This window comes from Narcine bancroftii, chromosome 13 (assembly GCF_036971445.1).
Source record: "Narcine bancroftii isolate sNarBan1 chromosome 13, sNarBan1.hap1, whole genome shotgun sequence".
Classification (NCBI taxonomy): Eukaryota; Metazoa; Chordata; class Chondrichthyes; order Torpediniformes; family Narcinidae; genus Narcine; species Narcine bancroftii.
The window spans coordinates 81,425,113-81,449,028 of NC_091481.1; the positions used below are offsets into that span (position 1 = coordinate 81,425,113).

Genomic DNA, 23,916 nt, shown 5'->3' on the forward strand with positions numbered 1-23,916 from the left:
ATCTTGGGAAGGCAATGGTCCTCCATTCTGGAGACATGACCCACCCAGCGCAGTTGGGTCTTCAGCAGCGTGGACTCGATGCTTGCGGATTCTGCCAGCTCAAGTACTTCGATGTTGGTGATGAAGTCATTCCAATGAATGTTGAGGATAGAGCGGAGACAGCGCTGATGGAAGCGTTCTAGGAGCCGTAGGTGATGCCGGTAGAGGATTCTAATGTAAAGCAGCATTAATCAACACCTTCAGGATGTGTGCTTAGTCCACTGCCTCACTCTCTCTACACACGTGAATGTGTGGCCAGGCGCAATTCGAGTGCCGTCTACAAATTCGCCCATGTCACCATGGTTGTCGACAAAATAACAAGCAGCAATGAGGAAGTGCACAGGAGGGCGGCAGACCAGCTGGTTGTGCGGTGTCACAACAACAACCTTGCACTCGACACGAGCAAAACTAAACACTGCAATTGATTGTGGAATTCAGGAGGTGGAGGGGGAATCAGGAGAATGCAAACCAGTCCTCATTTAGTTGTCAGCAGTGGAACTTCAAATTCCTGGGCGTGCATATCTCTGAAGATCTGTCCTGGGGCCATCACGTCAATGCAATCGAACAGGCAGTGCATCAAGAAAGCAGCCTCCACCATCAAGGACCCTCACCACCCAGATTTTGCACTCTTCACTCCCCTCCCATCGGGACCAGAAGGCGAACACACAAAAACAGCTTCTTCCTCTCCGCCATCAGATCAGGCAATGAACCACAGAGACGACCTCACTTTTAACTCTTACGCATTGATGATTTATTTTTAAAGTGGTGTGTTTTCGGCAATTTCTTTTTCCACCTGTAATGCACAATACCACTGCCGCAAATTTTGCGACACGTGCTCGTGACAATTAACCGGATTCTGTTTAACTGAAGGCTTCTTCCAAGGATCCCTGTTGGAAGTAGCCCAAGAAGGTCCAAAAATATTGCTGGAATCCTGAAGTGCTAAGATATATGACGACAGCAGGACAACGCACTGTCAGTGATCTGTGGAACACGCCTTTTGGAAACAACCTGCACGCCCAAAAATACCATTCCTTTCACAAACTGGTCAATCAAGATTCAAGATTCCTTTATTGTCCTGTAATAATGACAGTGAAATAGCACGAAGAATTTGTTTTCGTCTGCTGTAAGGCAGGCCCAATTCACCATCAGCAGAAATTTCCAGAAGCACCTCTTACATTTGGAGAAATGGAAGCCAAAGAAAAGAGTCCCCGTGTCCGTGGGTTCGCAAACCCTGAAGACTCACAGGGTTCAGTCTAAACTGTCAGCGGCCCGAACCCCAGGTCTAAACCTCCAACTTGAGCAGGCAGCTTTCAGCGCCCTCCGCATCCAGTTCCAATACCTGGTACCCCTTCGGGCTGTCTTGAGCCAGACTCCACCTGTCCGCCGCCTGGCGTGAATCTCTCGACCGCAGCCACCAGCAGCCCGCACGGGATTCCACGCCTCAGGTTTAGCCGGAGCAAGACTCTCAGTGTACGCGGACGCAGCCCAACACGTACAGCAATAAACTCGTGATTATTCAAGTAACTGAGCTTCGTGCCGTTGATTTTCAACAATTGTTCAGAATCCAAAACGAAAGGAGATCGAGAATAAAGTTCAAATTCAGGCCTCAATGCAAATTTGAGTCAAGCTCTCTCTCTCTCCCCTGGCCCAGAACCACCGTCGAATCTCAAAAGCACCCCTAGTTTGTTGTTTAGACAACACCCCTCTCATGATAAAACATTACAAGAGTGCAACTGCGCACTGGGCTATGGAAATGGCTGGTGTTACGTCATAGACAAGCAGCAATAGAAATTGATCAAGACAACAGTATCTTCAAAACAATAATTTATTAATAACTATTAAAAATATAAAAACTTTCTTAAATCTAAACTTAACCCCAACTCTGTGTGTGTGTGTGTGTGTGTGTGTGTGTGTGTGTTTGTTTTACCCAAACCATTACAGCTTAGACACAATTCTGAAAAGTCTATTCAAAGTTCAATCTTGGAAACCTTGTGTTGAAACTCAGAATCTTTAAAATGATGTTCAGAAGTAATTCCTAGGCACCATCATCTCTGAGGATCTCTCCTGGAGCCTCTGTGTTGATGCAATCACGAAAAAGGCTCACCAGCATCTAGACTTTGTGAGGTGTCTGAGGAGATTCGGTTGGTCACCAATAGACAATAGACAATAGGAGCTGGAGTAGGCCGTTTGGCCCGTCAGGCCAGCACCGCCATTTTAGATCATGGCTGATCATTACCATCAGTATCCCTTTCCAGCCTTATCCCCATAACCCTTAACTCCGTTACCCACAAGAGTCTTATCTAACTCTCTTTTGAACATAGTCAGCGAATCCACCTCTACCACACTCTGTGGCAGAGCATTCCACAGATTCACACTTCTCTGGGTAAAAAAATGCTTTCTCATCTCCGTCCTAAAGGGCCTACCCTGTATTCTTAAACTATGCCCTCTAGTCCTCGTCTCCCCCATCATTGGGAACAAGTAATCAGACTTCACCTTGTCTATCCCCCTGATGATTTTGTAGACCTCAATCATGTCCCCCCCCCTCATCCTTCTAAACTCCAATGAATACAAGTCCAGTTTTTCTAGCCTTGCTGCATATGACATCCCTGGAACTAACCTTGTAAATCTGCGCTGCACACCCTCTATAGCTAGTATGTCCTTTCTCAAGTTTGGAGACCAGAACTGGACGCAATACTCCAGGTGGGGTCTCACCAGGGCCCTGTATAACTGCAGAAGGGCGTCTCTGTTCCTATACTCCAATCCCCTCTTTATGAAAGCCAACATTCCATTTGCCTTCTTCACAGCTTTCTGAACCTGCATGCTAGCCTTCAGTGACCGGTGAACAAACTTCTACAGGAGGACCGTGGAGAGCATTCTGGCTGGTGGCATCGTTGCCTGGCACGGAGGTGTCAATACTTAAGAAAAAAACCCCATTGGGTGGTTAACTTGGTCACACACACACACTCGACTTCACTCCATCGAGGGCATCTACACGAGGCGGTGTTTTAAGAAAGCAGCCTCTATCCTCAAGGACCCCACCCAGGCCAGGCCCTCTTCACTCTGCTACCATCGGGGAAAAAAGGTACAGGAGCCTGAAGATGAGCCCTCAGCGGCCCAAGGACAGCTTCTTCCCCTCCGCCATCAAATTCCTGAATTAACCTCACCAACTTTTCATACATTACTTTTATTTATTTTGTAAGATGGTTTACATAAATGTTTACACTGCCTCAAAACAATGAATTTCGCGATGTGTTCATGGTGATCAATTCTGACTCTCATGGTGACGTTCTAGTTTCTCAACCATTTCAAGTTTGTCACTTAATTTTAATGTGTTCTTCTTCACAGCGTGGTCTGTCAACTTTAAGATCAATTAATATGTGTATACTATATATAATTGTCACTGGGCATTACGCAAGCACGCTCACACATGAAAGTCCACTAAATTTAAAAGGTTTGAGAGTTTTCGAGAAGTCCAGAGTCTCGGGTGGTCCAAATTTCTGGCTTCTGGATTTTTGGACTTCTACTTAAATGGGAAAGCTGAGTCCCTAAAGGTGCTCTTCCAAAATCTTTCTTCAGGAGACAACTTGGTTAAACTGGGTTGCGAGGAGGGTTAAGGGACAGTTGCTTCAGTACACAATCCTTTAAAAGACCAGATCTACTCAAATGCCTTGTCATTGCTGGTTGAGAAGATCTGAGGTTGTTGAGGATACAAGTTGGCAGGGAGAAGAACTTTAACTCAGCATTGCCAAGTGCTCTTTCGGTTCAGGCATATATATGCATATATACTTGGATCATCTTAAACCCAATGCAATGTTTTTTGGGTTTACCAGGAAAGATGATGAAGGAAAGGCTGTGGATGTGGTCAACTTGGACTTTGGGAAGGGCTTTGACAAGGTCCCACATGGGAGTTTAGTCAGGAAGGTTCAGAAGCTTGGTATTCATGCTGAGTTGGTAAATTGGATTCCCCCATGGCGACACAGCAGAAGCCAGAGAATGCTGGTGGATGATTTCTCAGACAGGAGGCCTGTACCCAGTGGTGTGCTTTGATTTAGTGCCGGGATCATTGTTATTTGTCATCTATAACAATGATCTGGATGATAAAGTGGTAAATTGGAACAGCAAGTTGTGGACAGCAAGGATGACTTTCAGAGGAATCTGGACCAGCTGGAAAAATGGCCGATGGAATTTAATGAGGGGTTGCGTTTTGGAAGGACAAACCAGGAAATGACAGGGCACTGAGGAGTGCAATAGAAAAGAAGGATTTGGGAATATAGATACACAATTCCCTGAAAGTGGAATCAGGATGGATAGGATTATAAAGAGAGCTTTTGGCATATTGGCCTCCATAAATCAAAGTATTGAGTACAGGAGTTGGGGCGTTACGGTAAAGTTGTATAAAGACATTGGTGAGGCTGAATTTGGAGTATTGTATGTAGTTTCAGTCATCTATCCACAGCAAAGATATCAATAAGATTTTGATAACGTGCAGAGAGGATTTATTAGGATGTTTCCCGGACTTCAGGAACTGAGTTACGGGAAAGTTAAACAGGTTGGAACGTAGAAGAATGAGGGGAGATTTGATGGAGCTATTTAAAATTATGAGGGGGACAGACAGAGTAAAGTAGGTCAGCTTTTGCCACTCAGGGAAGGGGAGATACCAGAGGACATGGGTTAACTGTGAAAGGGCAAAAGTTTAGGGGGAATGTTTGAGGGAACTTCTTCACACAGAGAGTGGTGGAAGCGTGGAACGAGTTGCCAGCTGAAGTGGTGATTGCAGACTCAGTTTTAACATTTAAGAAGAATTTGGACAGATACGTGGGCGGGAGGGGTATGGAAGGATATGGACTGGGTGCAGGTGAGAGGGACTAGGCCAGAAGGGACTAAGGGCCTGCTTTTGTGCTGTAATCTTCTATGGTTCTAGGTCTGGGGGAGGATCCCAAACTGGAAGGATTTCAAACTCGCACCCAGGTTTGTCAGCACACTTCTTCCCAGGTCAGAGATTGAAGATGTGCGCTCCAGAATTAGCTGCGACTTTTCCCAAACTGTTCTAGTCCAGTCGCAAACACCGACATCAATGCGAGCATTGGCCAGTCAGATTTATCTACTGTTAACGAGGCCTAATTCAGCAATTGTAGCCCTATCTCGTCAAAACCACTGGCGGAGAAGCTCGGGGTTGTTCAAAACGCCATTAAATAGTGTGTTTAAAAAATCTAGTTTTGGGATTTTGCTCAGAGCATTGGACTCCAGACAGCGTCCACCATTGCCGAGCTGGGGAAGTGTCAATAAGCTGGCGGATCAATCGAATTCAACTAAACGGTGGCACCTTTGTGCCATCTGATACTTAGCAGAACTTGCTTCAAGTGATGCGAGAGAAGGGTGTTTATTTCTCAATCAACATCAATGAAAATTAGGTGACTGCCAACGTTATTGTTGCAAAATAATACATTAAAATGCAATACACAAGCTTGACACAAGGCAAGGCAAAAGGTACCATGAGCATTGTCTGGTGCCCTTAACAGGGGAAAGAGAAGCAGAAGAGAGTCGCCGAGTGTCCTTCGTCACTCCCGCAGCTGCACAGACTCCTGTCCGATCCGTCGGAAGCCCGAGTTCCAGATCCAAATCTTCGATATGATCAGGAGGCCATCGGCGTCCAAAGTCCTCTGGAATCCAGGCTACAGTTCAACAATTAACATTTATTGTCCCCTCAAAATTGATCAGCAAACTCCAAGACATGGGCCTCAACACCCCACTGTGTAACTGGATCCTGGATTTCCTCACCTCCAGACCCCGATCAGTGAAGATTGGCAAGAACCTCTCCTCCACAATCTCCATCAGTAGCAGAGCACCACAGGGGTGTGTTCATAGTCCCCACCCCTCTCTACTCACTTTACACTTGCGTCTGTGTGGCTCAGTATGACAGTATCACCAGCTACAAATTTGCCAACGATACCACGGTAGTGGGTTGTATAAAGGAAGGGGCTGAGTCAGCGTTCAGGAGGGAGATTGAAAACTTGGCTGAACGGTGCACCAAAAGCCAAGCCAGAGGTGCACGATCCAGCGATCGTTGGGGGAATCAGAAGTGGAGAGGTTGAAAAAATTTAAGTTCTTGGAGGATCTTTCCTGGACCCAGCGCACCAACAGCATCATGAAGAACGCACGTCAGCGCCTCAACTTCCTCAGGAGTTTGCGGAGGTTTGGTACGACATCAGAAACCCTGGCAAATTTCTACAGAGGCGTGGTGGAAAGTGCACTGACTGGCTGCTTTACAGTCTGGTGCGGAAACACCAGTATACCCCGAGCGTAGAGCCCTGCAAAAGGTAGTGGACACAGCCCAGGATGTCACAGGCAAAAATCCTCCCCAGTCCCCACTATTGAGTGCATCTATGGGGAACGACGCCGTCGGAGAGCAGCAGCAATCGTCAAGGATCCACACCAACCAGCATAGGCTCTGTTCTCGCTGCTGCCATCAGGAAAGAGGTATCGGTGCCACAAGACTCGTACCATCAGGCTCAGGACACAGCTGCTATCCCTCCACCATCAGACTCCTCAACAACAGACTCATTTAAGGGCCCTTACTTCATTTTCTTTTCATTCTCTCTGTATTGCAGACAGTGTGTTTACATTCATTATCGGTTTACAGTTCTTTTAATTGTTTACGCTGTGTACAGTTTATTTTTCGCACTACCAATAAGTGGTGATTCTGCCACACCTGCGGGAAAAAGGAATCTCAGGGTTGTATGTGATGTCACGTGTGTACCCCGACAATAAACTCGAGATCTGGTTCCTCACAGCCAGCCTGTGAGAGCCCTTTGACTGCAGGTCGCCAGCAGCCCACAGGCTGTATGGGTTCCTCAGCTAGCGAGCCGCTACTTTGATTGCTGGTTCAGTCACAATGTAACATGGATGTTTCCAGCAGTTTAATTCCAGCAAATTGGCTACCTCATTTCTTGCTCTTTTAACACTTCAGAAGTATTTCATTGACTGTGAAGACTCATGTTATGGTGCTTTAGAATTGTCAAGCTTTTCTTAAATGGGCTGTGATGGATGGTATACACTTGATCCATCTTCAAACTCTATCAACATACTGTGCAGCGTAAGCTGCTACAAAATAAAATGCCATAAATCAAGAATGAAATGGGAATCCGATTTAGATAGAGAGTGACGAAAATGTTTGGAGAAATTTGTGTAAAGATTAGTATGACTAAGGTAATAAATGTACGTTATAGGTTAGTACAATATAATTTTTTTTGCATCAATTGTATTTGACTCCCCATAAATTGAAAATTTTTCAACTTAGTTCTTGAGATTTATGTTTTAGGTGTGGTCAAGAAATAGGAACTTTTTTCCCCCCCCACCATTCGACTTAGAACTGTCCTAAGGTTAAAAGTTTTTAGTTACAAATTAAATTATTTGTAGAACGGGTGTTAAAAGTGAATTTACCTTTTGATCCATTGTTGTTTTTATTAGGAGATATTAAGTCGATAGCTTTAAGAATCAAATTGAATTTTTTACGTCTGACTTTGGCGGTTTCTAATAAGTGTTTAGCTATTACATGGAAATCTGACTCGGTTTTAGGTATGAAAAGATGGCATAACGAAATGAAAGCTTGTATTCCTTTAGAAAAGATTACATATAATTTAAAAGATAAATATTTTTCTTTACTGAAGTTTGGAGCCCTTATTTGAAAATTATTGGTGTTGAAATTTCATTTCTCAGTCCGCTCCAGTGGGTGCCACCGTTCTCACAGCCAAAAAGTTTAAATGTGACTGTATTAGATGATGATCTCCTTTTTCTCTCTTTGTAGATGGGGATGGGAGGAGGGAGGGTATTAATAGGGAGGTTGGGGGTTTCGTTTTAATAAATAATTAATCACACTATGTCTGTATCAATACGTAGTAATCAATGTTGTGTGTTATGTGATTTTAAAAAAGACATTGTGCAGCGTGGGCTCTCAAGGAACGGGATAATCCCCTTGCTTTCTGGTGGTCTGTGGGTACACAAAGGGGTCAGGAACAATTGCCTATGTGGACCAAGGAACTCTTTCCCACACCCCAACCTTGCCTGTCATAATCTCATGCCAAGCTCCAGGCTGACCTGCTGTGTTTTCTCCAGCGCTTTTGTGCATTGCACCACATGGCCCAGTGTCCACAGAGTATCGTCAGTCTCGCCAACCCTGCTGCAGTTGGCTCCTGGGCACCGTGAGAAGGGCGAAACGCTGACACCTGCACTGCAGACATAGTGATTGTAGAAAAGGCACAGAAATGCTGGAGGAATTCAGCTGGTCTCGCAGCGTCCATGGGAGGTAAAAATATGCCAGGAGGAAGGGCTCAGGCCCAAAACGTCAGTAATATATCTTTATCTTCCATTATTGCTGCGTGAGTGGCTGAGTTCTTCCAGTGTTTCTGTGTTTTTAAACCGAGAGAAGAGTCAGCAAAACTTGCTTTTCAGGACCAGGGAAACTGCAGATGCAATTTAACACTGGACTGCAATCTGGGGCTGATCCGGCAGTTACGAAACCACACACTCATCAGAAACCACCAGATTCGGCAAGAAACTAAACCAGAAACTAGTGAAAGGGGGTGACTTTGCAGCCTTCAACCCAATGAAACCCCTGCACGTCGATGTCTCAGGTCTTCTCAAGAGAGCCAGAGTCCGGTCGCACAGCAGGTGACACACTTGCCGCAAGGGCAGTTTACGCATCAGGTGACCACAACTGCATCCAGAGAGTGCACCCATCAATGGCACCATCTTATGTGTGAAACATTGCCCAGGAAATCATGTCTGCCCCCCTATAGTGGTCACAGAAGATACGATTAAAAGCCATCTGCAGTATCTCCTGAGATTGGTGCAGTTGGCTCAGCTCCATTACAGCGCCAGCAATTGGGACCAGGGTTCGAATCCCGTGCTGTCAGGCATTTGTACGTGTCTTCCCCTGTCTGCAAGAATTTTCCCCATGGGATGGGGGGGTGCTCCGGATTCCTCCCACCATTTGAAACGGAGGTTAATTCGGTGTAAATTGGGCAGCATGGACTGTGGGCCAAAATGGCCTGTTACCGTGCTGTAGGTCTAAATTTTTTTTAAAGATTAAATCCTGCCTGATACTTAACACGCCACCGCGTCCGGTCATTAGCTGCCTGCCAATGCTCATTGGTACAAAATAAAATGCCTAATCCAGATATTCATAAATCAAGAATGAAATGGAAATCCGAGTTAGGCAGAAAGATTGACGAAAATGTTTGGAGAAATTTGTGTAAAGATTAGTATGACTAAGGTAATAAATATATGTTATAGGTTAGTACGATACAAGGACTTTGTGCAAACTGGCTGATGTGTTCCTTGTATTATATACCAGAGGTGGCCAAACTTTTAATTTTTAATTTAGACATACAGCATGGTAACAGGCCATTTCGGCCCTCAAGTCCCTGCTGCCCAATCAACCTACCTCCCCAGTATGGACTCGTGCGCCAAAATAGCCTATTACCATGTCTAAATTAAAAATTAAAAGTTTGGCCACCCCCGTATTAAACCCTCCCTAAAGATGGCTTAGCAGAAGATGGTGGGGGAAAGGGTGAAATAAAATTGCACTTCAGTTGCTTTAAATCAATTGGTGCTCAACGTTAACCGTGGAATTCTCTGGGAGAGCAATCTCAGAAATCTCTTTCCCGCAGCAACTTCGGCGGCTCTGCCGTCCTCCCTGCTCGTGAGGCCTTTCCCATCAACGTCGGCCACTTCCCCTCTTGTACCTCTGTGGTCCCCTTTATTCCCCTCAGATTTTCATTTCTCCTCTATCAAACTTCCTTTCATATCGAGATCTTAGCCAAAGAAGGAAGTGACTGTCTGATCTAGCTCTACTCACATTCTGACAAACCAGTATCCTGCTCCCGGCAGGTTTCATCCGGTTGATGAATTAGGATCAATGCCCAGTGACATTCGTGGCTTGACCCATGGGGGCAGCTTTGCCCAAGTCAAGCGGCCAGCGAAGATCTACCTCGATATTTGTTTGTCCCTCCCTCCATCCATTTCCACTCAGCGGAACATCCAGACGCACAGATGAATAAAGACTTGCATTTTCATTACACTATCACAACCACAGGGTGACAGAGCTCATTCTAAAAGCTAAAGCGTTTCCTCTCGAGTATTTGCTGCTGTCTTGTGCAAAATACTCAAACTCCCCCCCCCTCTCCACCAGATCCTACAGGCACCGACATGATCTCACTTGTCCTTGGGTGGTGTTGAAGGGACAAACGTTGGCCGGCTTCCCGGTGAGAACTTCCCTTCCCGGCTCAAAGCCACCGATGATCCTTGCCACCGTTCCCTTCGTGGAACCGGACTGACCCCGAGTATGGCGAGTGCCTGTGAGCTGCCTGGAGCTCTTCACTCTTTCGCTCTCTGGGAGAAATTCAATTCTGTTCTTTGATCTTTTACGTCAACCTCAGAGGGCCTGCACAGCCCACATGGGACAAGGATTCTCCTCTGTGCTAAGAACAGCTCTTGGCTGAAAGACCGTGAAGAATTTTGTCAGCGACAACACAAGGCAGGAGAGTTGTAACTCAGATGGGTCATTGGAGGCTCTGTGGAAACAAGAAGTTGGAGCAGGGCGCCAGAGTTCCGAGTTCTTGTCAGAGTACATATGTGACATCACATACAACCCTGAGGTTCTTTTTCCTGCGGGCCAGGCAGGATTACCACTTAGTGGTAGTGCAAAAACTGTACTCAAGAAGATATGTACGCAAACAAAGAAATGTAAACAAACTGATTTCAGGATTCTCCAGATGTTAACCTCTTTCTTTCAGGTTATCACAGAGTGCCTTTTTGTTTCTCTTATTTCAAGTGAAACATTAGGCAGCCAGTCATCTTCACTTGCATGGCCAACGAGGGCTTTGACCAGGCTGAACGAAGCACTCAAAATGGGGGTTTCCACAAGCTTGCCAGCTTGTCCTGTTCCCGTCCCAGCTGTTGCTGTGACTGTAGAACTACAGAACTGATCTCTCTGTCTCTCTGTCTCTCTGTCTCTCTGTCTCTCTGTCTCTCTGTCTCTCTGTCTCTGAGAGAAAAGCCTGTTTTACTCTCTTGTTCCCATTCCGAGCTTTTTAATACAGCATGCATTCCAGGAAAATGGGAATAATTTTCCGGAATGTAGCAGCCTTCACAGAGTGGCAAGCAGAATCTTGATCTTTACCTGTAAGAGCTGCTTCATGTGTCCAGCTACTTTCTATGTTTGGTGAAGAAATCCATTGTTGCCATAAGCCTTTGGCATGGTTAGTACAGGACTGTTACAGCGCCAGTGGCCCTGGTTCGAATCCATTGCTGACTGTACGGAGTTGGCATGTTGTCCTGCGTCTGTATGGGTGGGTTTCCTCCAAAGACGCACGAGGGCGTAGGTTAATTGCGATATTTGGATGGCACATTCCCAGAGAGCGAAGGAGGGAGGTGCTGAGATATAAATTTTAAAATTAGACATACAGTACAGTAATAGACCCTTTTGGGCCCATGCCCATGCCAACTAATTACACCCCATTTGACCTACAACCCCTGGTATGTTTTGAACAGAGCCCACAGGGAAAACCACAGAGAGAAACGTACAAACTCCTTAAAGACTGCACAGGATTCAAAGCCTGGTCCCAGTTGCTGGCGCTGTAACAGCGCTGCACTAAACCGCTACTTCACACCTCGCACGCTCAATTGGGATGCGATCCCATAACCATCTAACCTTAAGTGAATCCACTAATCTCCTGCAGAACCCCCCCCCCCCCAAAAAAAGCCAGTGACCAAGAATCGCAAAACAGGGCATGGCTGGCACAACGCTGTTACAGCACCAGCGACCCTGGTTCGAATCCCGCACTGTCTGCAAGGAGTTTGCACGTTCTCCCCGCATCTCTATGGGTTTCTTCCCACCCTTCAAAACCGTTGCAGGTTGATTGGGGTACTTGGATGGCACACTTTTGCGGGGCAGGGGCCACGTTCCCTTGCTGCACGTTGAAAACAAAAAGCCAAGTATTTTAATCACTTGCCGATTATTTTTTTCCAGGGTAAAGCATAACTGTTTTGTCTCCACATCTTCCAAGTTGTCACTGCAGCTCTTGGTGGAATGTTCTCTGTGCGGCTATTGAAGAGTTAGATGAACTTATTAGGAAGTGTAATGAAGTAGCAGTTGCAAACAGAGCCAGGAAACGACAGAGATTTCACAAAAATCCAAACATTCTCATCGTGAGTTGCTTCTTTATACAAAAAACAAATTGAGCGCCCAAAAGGCGTCCTGGACCAAGGGAAGGAATTCCAGGGCTCTGGACCAGGGGGCTGGAAGGCAGAACGTGCATCAACATGGGGAGCCAAGCCCAGACAAGCATCTGCACGTTGCATTTGTGCACGTGGCTGAAAAAAAAAACAAGCCTCGTTCATGAGCTGCGCTCCAACTCAAATGAGATTCTCAGTTAGGGGGGGGAATCCAGTCCCAATTTCAGTGAAGGTTCCCTTCCAACATTCTCCTCCTGCCTCATGCGATATCGTGAACTAGCTGCAATTGTGTGCACATCCAAAGTGTAAATAGCATTCCTTTTTCTGGGCTAGAAGCTTGTGGGTTCAAGGGTCCAAGCATTTTACTCTCAATGGAATAGTTTTGAAGTGCCAAATGTGAACTGGTGTACAGCAGGATCCCACAAAGGGCAGCGGTACAATGGAGTGAAACACGAAGGTCTGCAGGCGCCGGGACGGCAGTAAATTCCCAAAGTCCTGGAGAAACTCAGCAGGTTCCGTAGTGCCCATAGGAGGCAAAGATGGGTCGGGCCTGAGGCCTTCGTCAAGGTCTGAGCGAAAAAAGGAGTCAGGCGTCTGAACAAAAAAAAGGTAGCGGGTGGGGGCGGCGGGGGGCAGAGGAGGAACATGGGCCAACAGCCAACAGACACGGGTCCTGGAAAGATCCTACAAGAAAGTGCTTAAATTTACTCTCTCCCTCCAATCCCCCAATGATCACTGGATTGTCCAGCTCTGGTTTTTCATTTCTGGTCAACAATCAGGCACCTTGGCCTTGGTGACATCGAGTGTGAGGTTGTTGTTGGTGCATCATTCAGCCAAATCTCCCTTCTACACACTGACTCATCGCCTTTCTTAATGCAACCCACTGCCACGGTAACATCGGCAAATTTGCAGATGGTGTTGCTGTCGTTCCGAGCCACACAGTCATAGGTGTAAAGTGAGGAGAGCAGGGGGCTAAGAACGTAGCCCTGTGGTGCTCTGGAACTGATGAAGTACCTCAGCCTAGCTCGGGCACTGCAGTGTACCCAGTGAGGAATTCCCTGCAAAAGGAAGTGGACACGACCCAGAACATCACGGGCAAAACACTCTCTACCAGCGAGAACATCTACGGGGAGCAGAGAGCGGCAGCCATCATCAAGGATCCAGAATATTGTTCTTGCCACCAATAATAATCATAAGGTCTTCTCAGGCAGGGGCTTCAGGTTGGATTAATTTAGAAGTTAAATCTACTAAAAAGTTCTCCCTTATTTCAATACTTGGAGCTCCTTTACTTCCAGATTATCGGATAACTTAGTTGTCAGACATACATTGAGAATTTGGTTTCAATTCGGGAAACATTTTGGATACTATCGATTCTTATTAGTCAGTCCTATCTTAAGTAATTCTTCCCCCCCCCACCCCCTCCAAGTTCAAGATATTGGTTTTTAATCAATGGTCTAACTTAGGCATCCGATCTTTCTTGAACCTTTTTAAATCGACCATAACCTTGCCTCTTTCGAACAACTATCTGCTAAATTTATTATACCCAGACACCATTTTTACAGGTTAGGAATTTTTTGAATTCATCTTCAGGAGTTTAATGTTCGAGGGAAAATACATAATTTTCCAACCGGACCATAAACTGCTGTCGTCCGTCCTGTATGAACTACTTCCGCTATCTAAAGGTAATTCCCTGGATGGAATTTTTTTTTAAAACGACGGGAACAAGATTTCTGACAAATATTTTCTGAGACGACATGGGATCCTTATTTTGAAACTCATTCGTTCATCTCTTTGTGCTGGACACTCGCTATTGAAACTTAAAGTCGTCAACTTTTCCAAAACCCGATTGGCTAAATTCTATCCCAACTTTATCTTCTAAATGCGATAAATGTAAAACGGACAAGGGTTCATTGTATCGTATGTTTTGGTTACGTCCTTCTCTATTATTGGGAAGGAGTTTTTCATACTCTCTCTTTAGTTCTTAATATTAATTCATCCCCATCTCCTTTTCTTGCCGTGTTTGGAATATGTGGGTCCCGATAACCCGATATTGAATTCTTCACGATCCCATGTCGTAGCTTTTCCTTCCCTGATGGCCAGACAGGCCGTACTAATGAAATGGAAAGATGCTCTCCCTCCCACTCACTCTAAATGGCTGCTTGTTTGTCTTTCAGAAAAATTTACTGTAATGAATGTAAGCTTATATTTCTTTATGGGGTTCTTAATTATTTCCCAAATTTCTAAGCTTGACTAATTTTTGATTCTTAACCTCGTTGCCTTTTTTTCCCCATTATCAGAGAGTGGACAACGTATTTTGCCAACAGCTTCTATGGGTTGGGGGTCGAATCCATAGATTAGCCATTCTTTTTTCTTTTTGCATGTTTTTAAAAAAAATGTAACACAGGTTTTGTCATGACTGATATTAGTATAATATAAATTTGATTATTGTTCTATTCAGGATTATTTAACATTCTTTAAATCAGTGGTTCTCAACCTTTTTCTTTCTACTCACGTACCACTTTAAGTAATCCCTAGGCCATCGGTGCTCTGTGATTAGTAAGGGATTGCTTAAGGCGGTATGTGGGTGGAAAGAAAAAGTTTGAAAACCATTGTTTTAATCATACCTCATTGACTCATTTCAGAACTCCAAAGGAAATGGGTCAATGACCATTTTTCTCAAGCAAAATATTTCAGTCACGATTGATTTTCAACCTTCCCTTCCCACTCACCTTAAGCAATCCCTTACTAATCACAGGGCGCTGATGGCATGAGGATTACTTAAAGTGGTTTGTGAGAACCACTGATCTAAATTAAATTAATAAAAATATTGAAAAAGAAATTTAACTTTGCTGGAAAGAACTGCTTGAGAGTTTGGCAGCAGAGCTGCCGAGCATCTTTAAAAAATGAGCTTGAATTTCCAGTCTTTAAAAAAAAAGGTTCCCCCTCTCGTGTTGTATCGCAAGCGGTTGTTTCTCCTTGTGAATGCTTCCTTGTCTCCAGTATGAACACTCTGCCTTGTCCAGAGTTAAGAGCCTCCAGTAAAACATCATCTGTCTGGGTGATGGAATGTAGAATATTGCAAACACAACCTCCCTGCCGTGACCTCCAATAAACACATCCACCCTCTCTCTCTACTCGGGGAGAAGCAGCAAGGGTAACTACTCACTTCACGGGTTAGGGCTTAACCCGGACATTCCAATATGCTGCATTCAATCTCACACAGCTCATGTTGAGTCATTACCAAATCCTGGGGGATCTGTACCCCGCAAAGCCACTTACAATTTTTCCTTCAGCTGACCAGACAAGGAGACTTAAATGGGCAATTCAGAAATTCAGCAGGTCTTCAGCAGATTGGTTCTGGCTCCGGATCCCAGCACTTGCTGTCTCTCCAGAGTTTCAAACATGACGATTTTGGGAAAGGCGATTGCAAATTTCTCCCATCCTCTGCCTGAAAAATTGTTTCTAGACTCATTTCAGGGTCCCTGGTTCCAGATTTGTCTACCTATCCTGGCAGTTCCTCAAAAGGTTTGAGCAAATTGCACCTTAACCACAAAACTGCCGCGAACGTGCGCCCACACCTCCTCTCTCACCGCCTCTCAGGGCCCCCAAACAGTCCTATCAAATGAGGCACCACATCATTTGTGTGTCCTCAGGAGTTACAGGTACTCTCTGACTTGTATCCATCCGTACTTACGACTGAACTAAAAGTATAAAAATTTATGCGGTTTATGTTGTATTCGACAAACTCTCAGGGCTACAGGGCACATAAGACCGAAAATGTGTGAACTTACCTTGTTAGTCAGTCTCCTGGGATCCGTAGGCTGGGCGCAGCCATCGTGATTCCTGTGAGCACGCGCGAGTCTTCAATGGATGCATGCACGGTGAGTTCACATATTGGAATTCGATTGGCGCATGCGTGAATTCAATATTGCTAGGGCGCTTAGCACCTGTGTGTGCACCAACCAAACTCCAATACACAATCCCACGACGCATGCACCTACCGAAGACTCGTACACAGAAATCAAGATAGCCACGCCCAGCCTACGGACACCGGGATGCTGACTAACAAGATAAGTACACAATTCCAACATAGGTCCGAGATACGGCCAGTCGGCCAGAATGGGACGTGGACGTACGTCGGGAAGTACCTGTACCAGTGCCCCATTTGCGGCCCTCCCTACATTGGACAGACTGGGCGCAGATTGGGTGATCACGCTACTGAGCGCCTTCGCTGTCCGCATCAGCAACAGGGATCAACCACTTCAATTCTGCGCCCCACTCCCATGCTCACACGCCTGTCCATGGCCTTGCGTACTATCCCACCAAGACCACCTGCAAATTGGAGGAACAATGCTTGATTTTCCGTCTGGGCTCTCTCCAGCCCGATGGCATTTCCGGTTTCTGCTAGCCCACTCCCAGTTCTCCCTCTCTCTCTCTCTTCCCCAATCCTCTGTCTTCTTCCCTCCAGCTCTCCACCCCCTTTCCCTCTCCATTCCCAGAGCCATCATCCCCCTCCCCCTGTTTGCTGCTGTACCCTCCCTCCCTTATCCACCTATTACTCCTGCCTTCCTCCCCATGCCCACCCCCCCGCCACCTTTTGTTCAGGCACCTGCTGACATTTTGCTCACACCTTGACTCAAGCCTGAAACGTTGGTTATTTTGCTATATAAAGGGCACTGTTCGATCAGCTGAGTTTCTCTAGCCTTGGAATAAATGTAAAATCCTCGTTTGCACAGTTTGTCTCTGTATTATGCGGTTAAATTTCATTGCACTTGAAAAGCAAAAAGGTGCAAATGCTGTAAATCTAAAACAAGAGCAGAAAGTGCTCAAAATCCAGGTCAGACAACAACTGCGGCAAGAGAAACGGAATTTACGTTTCAGGTATCAGATCAGAAACCGAAACATTAATACTTGTTTTTTTAAAAATCTCTGCACAGATGTGATTGGGTCTGCTGAGTGCATCGGGCATTGTCTCGCAAACAAGAGTCGAGTGCAAAGCATAAACATGCCGGACAAAACTCAACAGGCATCCATAGGAAGCAAAGCTTCACCAACATTTCGGGCTGCCCTTTTACATCCTGCGGGCGCTCCGTGCCCTGCTGAGTTTCTCCAGCCCATTTTGAGTGCGGCCGGAACATTCTCTAGTTTTAAATTAGCTGTTCAATCTGTCCTTTGCAAAGAAATAGATTAGAACATTTAGGAAAAAGAAAGCAGACAGAGAATGAAAATGAGAGATGGATTAACACCGTGGTTAGAAACAGGGGAGGCAAAAGCTACAATTTGGAGGGTCAGGGACCGTGATGGATAGAGAGACATGATCATCCACGCCGAAGAGTGAGGCCCCTGAATGACCGAACTGTCGTTCTACTCTCTCACCATTAAGGGAGTTCGAGGTTTTTGCTCAAAATTAAAAACACAGAAATGCTGGAGGAACTTGGCCGATCTCGCAGCATCCATGGGAGGTAAAGATATATCACCAACATTTCGGGCCCGAACCCTTACAGGCCGCCGAATAATAAGTGCGCACATTTTGGCTCTTACATGCCCTGTATCCCTGTTATAGTTTGTCAAATACAACATAAACTGTGTAAATGTTATAATTTTTTTTTTTTAATTGGTTGTACGTGCAGACGGACGCAAGTCGAGTAGGTCATAAGTTGGGGAGTACCTGTATATCGTACTGCGTCGGTTCCATACCTTTACCTCCTGTGGATGCTGCGAGACCGGCTGAGCTCCTCCAGCTTTTTGGTGTTTTTACTGCAACCACAGCATCTGCAGACGTTCGCATTTCCCTCCATTATGAAGCAAGCCCATCGCTTTGGTTACATTGCTTCCTTCAAGCAGATGGAACCTGGAATTCCAGCACCTCTGGGTTCAGGAACAGTGTATATTTATCTGTCTTTCTTACTTACTATTTGGCATATTGTGGTAATCTAATAATATTGTAGTCAGTGCATCTTATTTACCAGTGTGGTGCAGCAAGAGTCAATGTAGGTGGATTTATACATAGTACAGATGACAGTAAACTCGCAGTAAACATGGAAATCTGCAGTCACCATGGTTGAAGTAAAAACACAATGCTGGAGAAACTCACCAGGTCAAACAGAGTCCATCGTGCAAGCCTAGTAGCCCGAATGTGCCAGGGATTGACTGATGTAAGCAGGCTCAGGCCTGGTGAGTACTTGGAGGGGAGACCGCCTGGAAACACCAGGTGCTGTAGGCTCCTGGACAAAGTGGCGACTCTGTCTGCCTTACGGTGGAGCAAAGTTAAAGAATTTCACGTATGTTACATTCTAAATGTAGTATTGCGTGACAATAATGGAACCTTTAGCAAAGATAAAAATACCTAGCCACTGTTTCGGACTTAAGTCCTTCATTGTTTCGGGTACCTGCCTTGAAGATGCCCGAAACGTTGGTTATGCACCTTTATCTTAGCTTTATAAAGGATACCATTTCACCTCTGCTAAGTTTCTCCAGCGTTTTTTTTAAAATCTTGTACGAGTTTTATTTCCAACAGTTCTCAGGCTTTTCAACCTCCTCCTACTTGCCCTGATCATAAACTACCCTGGCAGCAAAAAAAAAAACATCTTTTCAATTTAAATTTAGACATGCAGCACGGTAACAGGCCATTTCGGCCCACGAGCCCGCACCACCTAATTTATCTGTCTGCACTACTAAAATAACCCTCATTGCTTGCACTCCTTGAAACTTACCTTCGTTATCTCATTCTGACTGATTTAACGGGCACTTTTCGAGTCATTTTCTTGATCCCCAAGTACCTGCTTGGTAACAGCAAGCAAGAATTTTGGCTCATCTGCACTTGCGCGTATGACAGAAAAATTCATTGTAGAGGAATTTTTCACTCGAATACACCGATTGGTAACCTGGACATCCCAAAGACTCGGTGGATTGTTAAGCACGCTTATATCACAGATTTTCATCGACAAAATTGCTTTCATAATTTCAGATAACGCAATTACAGATGTGTAACTAGATATGATTTTTAAACTAAAAACACACTGGCATCACAAAGGCATGAAAATAATAGTTCGAAGTAAAACACAAAAGTCTTCAGACACCGTGGTTGAAGGAAAAACACAATGCTGGAGAAACCCAGCAGATCAAACAGTGTCCTTTAGAGAGCAAAGTTTAAGATACAGAACCGACGTTTCAGGTTTGAGTCCTTCATCAAAAATGTCGGCAGGCGCCCAAAACAAAATGGTGGAAGGGCAGGAGCACGGTCCCAATGGCAAGAGGTAATAGGTGGATGAGGGAGGGAGGGCAGCAGCGAGCAGGGGGAGGGGGGAAATGGCTCTGTGAATAGAGAGGGAAGAGTGTGGAAAAGGAAAGGAAAGAGGAAAGAAGAGGGGGAGAAGAATGGGGAGTGGGCTAGCAGGCCAGATGTTAATGCCATCCGGTTGGAGAGGGCCCAGATGGAGAATCAAGTGTCGCTCCTCCAATTTACAGGTGGTCTTGGCGGAATGTTACACGAAGCCGTGGGCAGTTGTTAGTGTGGGAGTGGGGCACAGAATTCATAGGACTGGCCACTAGGAGATCCTCGTCACTGATGCGGAAGGAGTGAAGGTGCTCAGCGAAGCAATCTCCCTGTCTGTGTCCAGTCTCTCCGATGTGGAAGAGGTCACAAAGAAAGCTCCGGATGCAGATCTTACGCCCGTGGATGCGCAAGTTGCTTCACTTGAAAGGACTGTCGGGGGCCCCAAACAGTGGGGAGGGAGGAGGAGGAGTGGGCACATCTGCCATATCTTGCAGCCACAGGGGAAGGTGGGGGTGGGCAAAAGGTGGGGGACGAGGGAGTGGTCCCTATGGAAGGCGGAGAGGGGAGGAGAGAAAAAGGTATGCTTGGCAGTGGGATCATGTTGAATGTGGCAGAAGTGAGAGGATAATGAGTTGGATGTGGAGGCTGGTGGGGTGGTAGGTAATGAGAAGGGGGGCTCCTGTGTTTGTTACGGCTAGAGCAGAGGAGGGCCAGGGCAGATGAGCGGGAGATGGAGGGGATGCAGGTGAGGGCTGAGTTGATGGTGGTGGAAGGGAAGCCACGTTTGTGGAAGAAGGCAGACGTTTCAGAAGATCTGGACTGGAAGACCTCATCTCGGGAACAGATGCAGCGGAGATGGAGAAATTGCAAGAATAGAATCCTTGTAGGGTGTGAGGAAGCATAATCGAGGTAATAATAACTTACATGTTATGGAGCATTTGAATAGGTGGACATCTCATGCAAGTGATTGAACTTCCAGCAGTACAACACTCTCTCTACCACACTGAGATGTTTCTGCCAAGGTTTTCAACAGCCCCAAGCTGCCTTCCAGCTTCATCAAAACCATCTATAAGCAGTGCGGATCGGTAAAAGCACTTCCAAGACCATCACACAGAGCAAGGGGCCCCCCCCAGAGCTACGTGTTTAGTCCACTAGTGTTCACCCTGCTGACCCATGATTGTGCAGCTCGAATCACATCATCAAGTGGGCCTGATTCGTAAAAATGAGGAGTCAGCGTACACAGGTGCAGTCGCTAACAGACTGGTGCAGCACTGCCAACAACCTGTATCTGAACGTTAATAAAACAAAAGGAATGGTTGTCGACTTCAGGGAGGAACGGGGGGGAGGAACGGGGGGGAGGAACGGGGGGGAGGAACGGGGGGGAGGAACGGGGGGGAGGAACGGGGGGGAGGAACGGGGGGGAGGAACGGGGGGGAGGAACGGGGGGGAGGAACGGGGGGGAGGAACGGGGGGGAGGAACGGGGGGGAGGAACGGGGGGGAGGAACAGGGGGGAGGAACAGGGGGGAGGAACGGGGGGACGGGACCACGCTGGGCTGACCATTGATGACAGACCGTTGAAGCCGTCGAGAGTATCAAGTTCTTTGGAGTGCACTTGGTGGAGAATCTCACTTGGTCCCTTAACCCCAGCTCTGTAGCCAAGAAAAGAGCCTAGCCTACTTCCTGCGAAGGCTGAGAAAAGTTCATCTCCCACCCTCACCGCATTTTACAGGGGATATCGAGAGTATCGTGTGCTACTGCATCACCGCCCAGTTTGGAAACTGAACCTCCTCGGACCACAAGACCCTGCAGAGGGTAGTGAAGTAGGGCTCCCTTCCTACCGTGAAGAACCTCTACAACACTCTATGCTGGCGAAAGGCAGTAAACATTGTAAAGGACTCCACACAACCCTCACGTAAACTGTTCTCCCTTCTGCCATCTGGGAGAAGCACTCTGGCCCTTACGCCCAGATTGGGCAACGGTCTCCCTCCCTCCCTCCCCCCGAAGCCATCAGGCTCCTGAATTTCCAGAACCTATATGGATAGTGAACCGTGGACTTTTACCGTAACGTCTTAATATTTGAAGGTGTTTAACTTCTAACTTATATTTATGTAAATATGCTCCGTGGTCCTGCAAGCACGGTAACTACAATAAATAAAGACCACTTGACTATACTGGGACAAGCGAACACCACAACACAGGAGCTCATCTTTTAGCCTGGGTTTCCTTGAGGTTATGCTTTTGCAATCACCACTGACAAAAACAGACAATTTTTCTGTTTCTTTATGTGGGGTGCAGAGATTTTTAAACTTCAACACAAACCTACAATTTACAATTCCCATATTGTCGTCTGTTGCTCGGGGCAACATTTCCATTGAACCAACCAAGTCAGAATGTGCTCCACACCGTGTTGTCAATACACAGTGGCTTTGAAATTGGCCAAGTGTTCACCAGCCCAAACACCATCAATCCCAAGCAGCAAGTTATTTCAGCCTCCAATCTCCCTGCCAACTTTTGAGTTTCAAAAATAAATTCTAAATCCGTTATGAGCGACAAAAGTCGCAAAACTGAAAAATACTGGGCCAAAGTGCAGCCGTGTTGCTGAACTACCATCTTTGAGAGAGAGAGACCATTTGGCCCATTGAAATGATGTTGCCTCTTCCTTCCCCGAAGTCTGTCAGTCTTTTAACAAATCCCCTTTTGAAAGCCACTGCATGCTCAACCGGACCATAGCCACTGACCTTAAAAGAGATGTTTCTCATACCTTCTGCAGGAAAAGGAAAAGGAATCTCAAGGTTGTATGTGATATCATTTCCAACAATAAATCCGGAATCTGCTCCATCCATTCAATGGACCAAAGATTCCTCACAGCCAATGGGGAAGTTGCATTCCTTCAGAAACTGGGGAGTAGATTCTCCAGTCTTCTCCGAACTGGTACATTGGCTGTCCAACGTCTTGGCAAACTTCTGAAAGGTGCAACACAATCGGCTCTTTTTCAACACAGTCCACAACTTGAACAACCAACTAGCCACAGATGTAACGACTCCAACTGGCCAGATGTGGTTCACAGACAGGCTGGTGAAGAAGGCGCTTCCCTTCCTCTGTCACACCGCTGAGTACAGGCGTCATGATACAACCATACAAGACCTTGGTGAGATGACACTTGGAAGTATTTTTTTTTAATTCAGACATGCAGCACGGAAACTGGCCCTTGCCGCTCATGAGCCTATCCTGTCCAAATACACCAATCAACCTACAACCCCACGAGAGGGTGGAAGGAAACCAGAGCACCCGGAGGAAATCAGCGCGAACCTTGGGAAGAACTTACAAACTCCTCACAGACAGTGCCGGATTTGAACCTGGGTCACGAGAACTGTAATAGCATTGTGCTAACTGCTACACTAACTGTGCCCACCGCGCCCCCCCCCCTCCCCTTAATGTGCACAGAAGGAGGATGCCAATAAGCTGGAGAGGGTGCAAAAAAAATTCAAGAGAGAGTTGCTGGGAGTGATAGCCTTGAATTACAAGGCCATGGCCTGGGTGGCGAGGGTCCTTGGTAATCGAAGCTGCTTTCATGAGACACCGCCTCTTAAAAGATGTCCTTAATGGAGTGAAGACTGATGCTAGTGTAACCTGTTTCTGTCCTGTGCATTGGCACTTCCATCACAGACACTGATGAAACCAGAGACCTACCAAATCGCCTCCAACTCTTCACAAAACATCGTTGAAGGAGAACCTTCTTCATGGTTGCATGGACCAGTGATGGTCTCAGGATAGGTCTTCAGAGATGTTGATGTCCAAGAATTCGAAGTTTCTTACCTTGCATCCCGCCCCCCCCCCCCCCCGCAACCCTTTGATGAGGACTGGTCAACGTTCTCTTGTCTTTCCCTTCCTGAAGTCCACGAGTAATTCCTTATTCAGCCACCATTCAGTACAATCATACCTGCTCTTCTCCCGCAGTTGTTTGCGAAAGGCTTTTGAGTCAAATGGGGGGGTTGAGGGATCAGTGGATTCTACTCTGATCAGATCCAACAGATGTGGTTGAAGTATCACTCAACATCCATGTTGCATTCAAAGGGTGTTGCACTGGTCAGAGATATATTTTGGACTGAAGTGTTAAACCTCAGACCCTATCTCACCTTACAGAAGAGCCGGGGAGATGGCATAAAATGGCTGCAAGTATTTATCCCAACACCAAAATAGATAATCCGGTCTTCAATTTATTTTTGGTTCTTGGCTGTAATACAGGACGGGTCCTCCAAGAGATGGGCTCAGGCTCAAAACGTCAGTTACATAGATTTACATCCTGTGGACGCTACAAGACCTGCTGGGTTCCTCCAGGAATTCTGTGTTTTTACTACAAACAAAT

General features: G+C 46.2%; 1 protein-coding gene across 2 annotated transcripts in view; it reads right to left on the reverse strand.

Annotated features, from left to right (window-relative positions):
- Nucleotides 1-11,401, reverse strand: part of prkd2 (protein kinase D2) — a 59,404-nt gene extending 48,003 nt beyond the window's left edge. Inside the window, exon 1 of one of the 2 annotated variants that reach the window (XM_069909447.1) lies at nucleotides 11,219-11,401. In XM_069909447.1, coding sequence (XP_069765548.1) covers nucleotides 11,219-11,236 — 18 coding nt within the window. In that variant the 5' untranslated portion in view covers nucleotides 11,237-11,401. Of the gene's footprint in view, nucleotides 1-5,530; nucleotides 5,658-11,218 lie in introns of those variants that run through there. The other variant, XM_069909448.1, reaches the window with a different exon arrangement.
- Nucleotides 11,402-23,916: the final 12,515 nt, after the last annotated feature.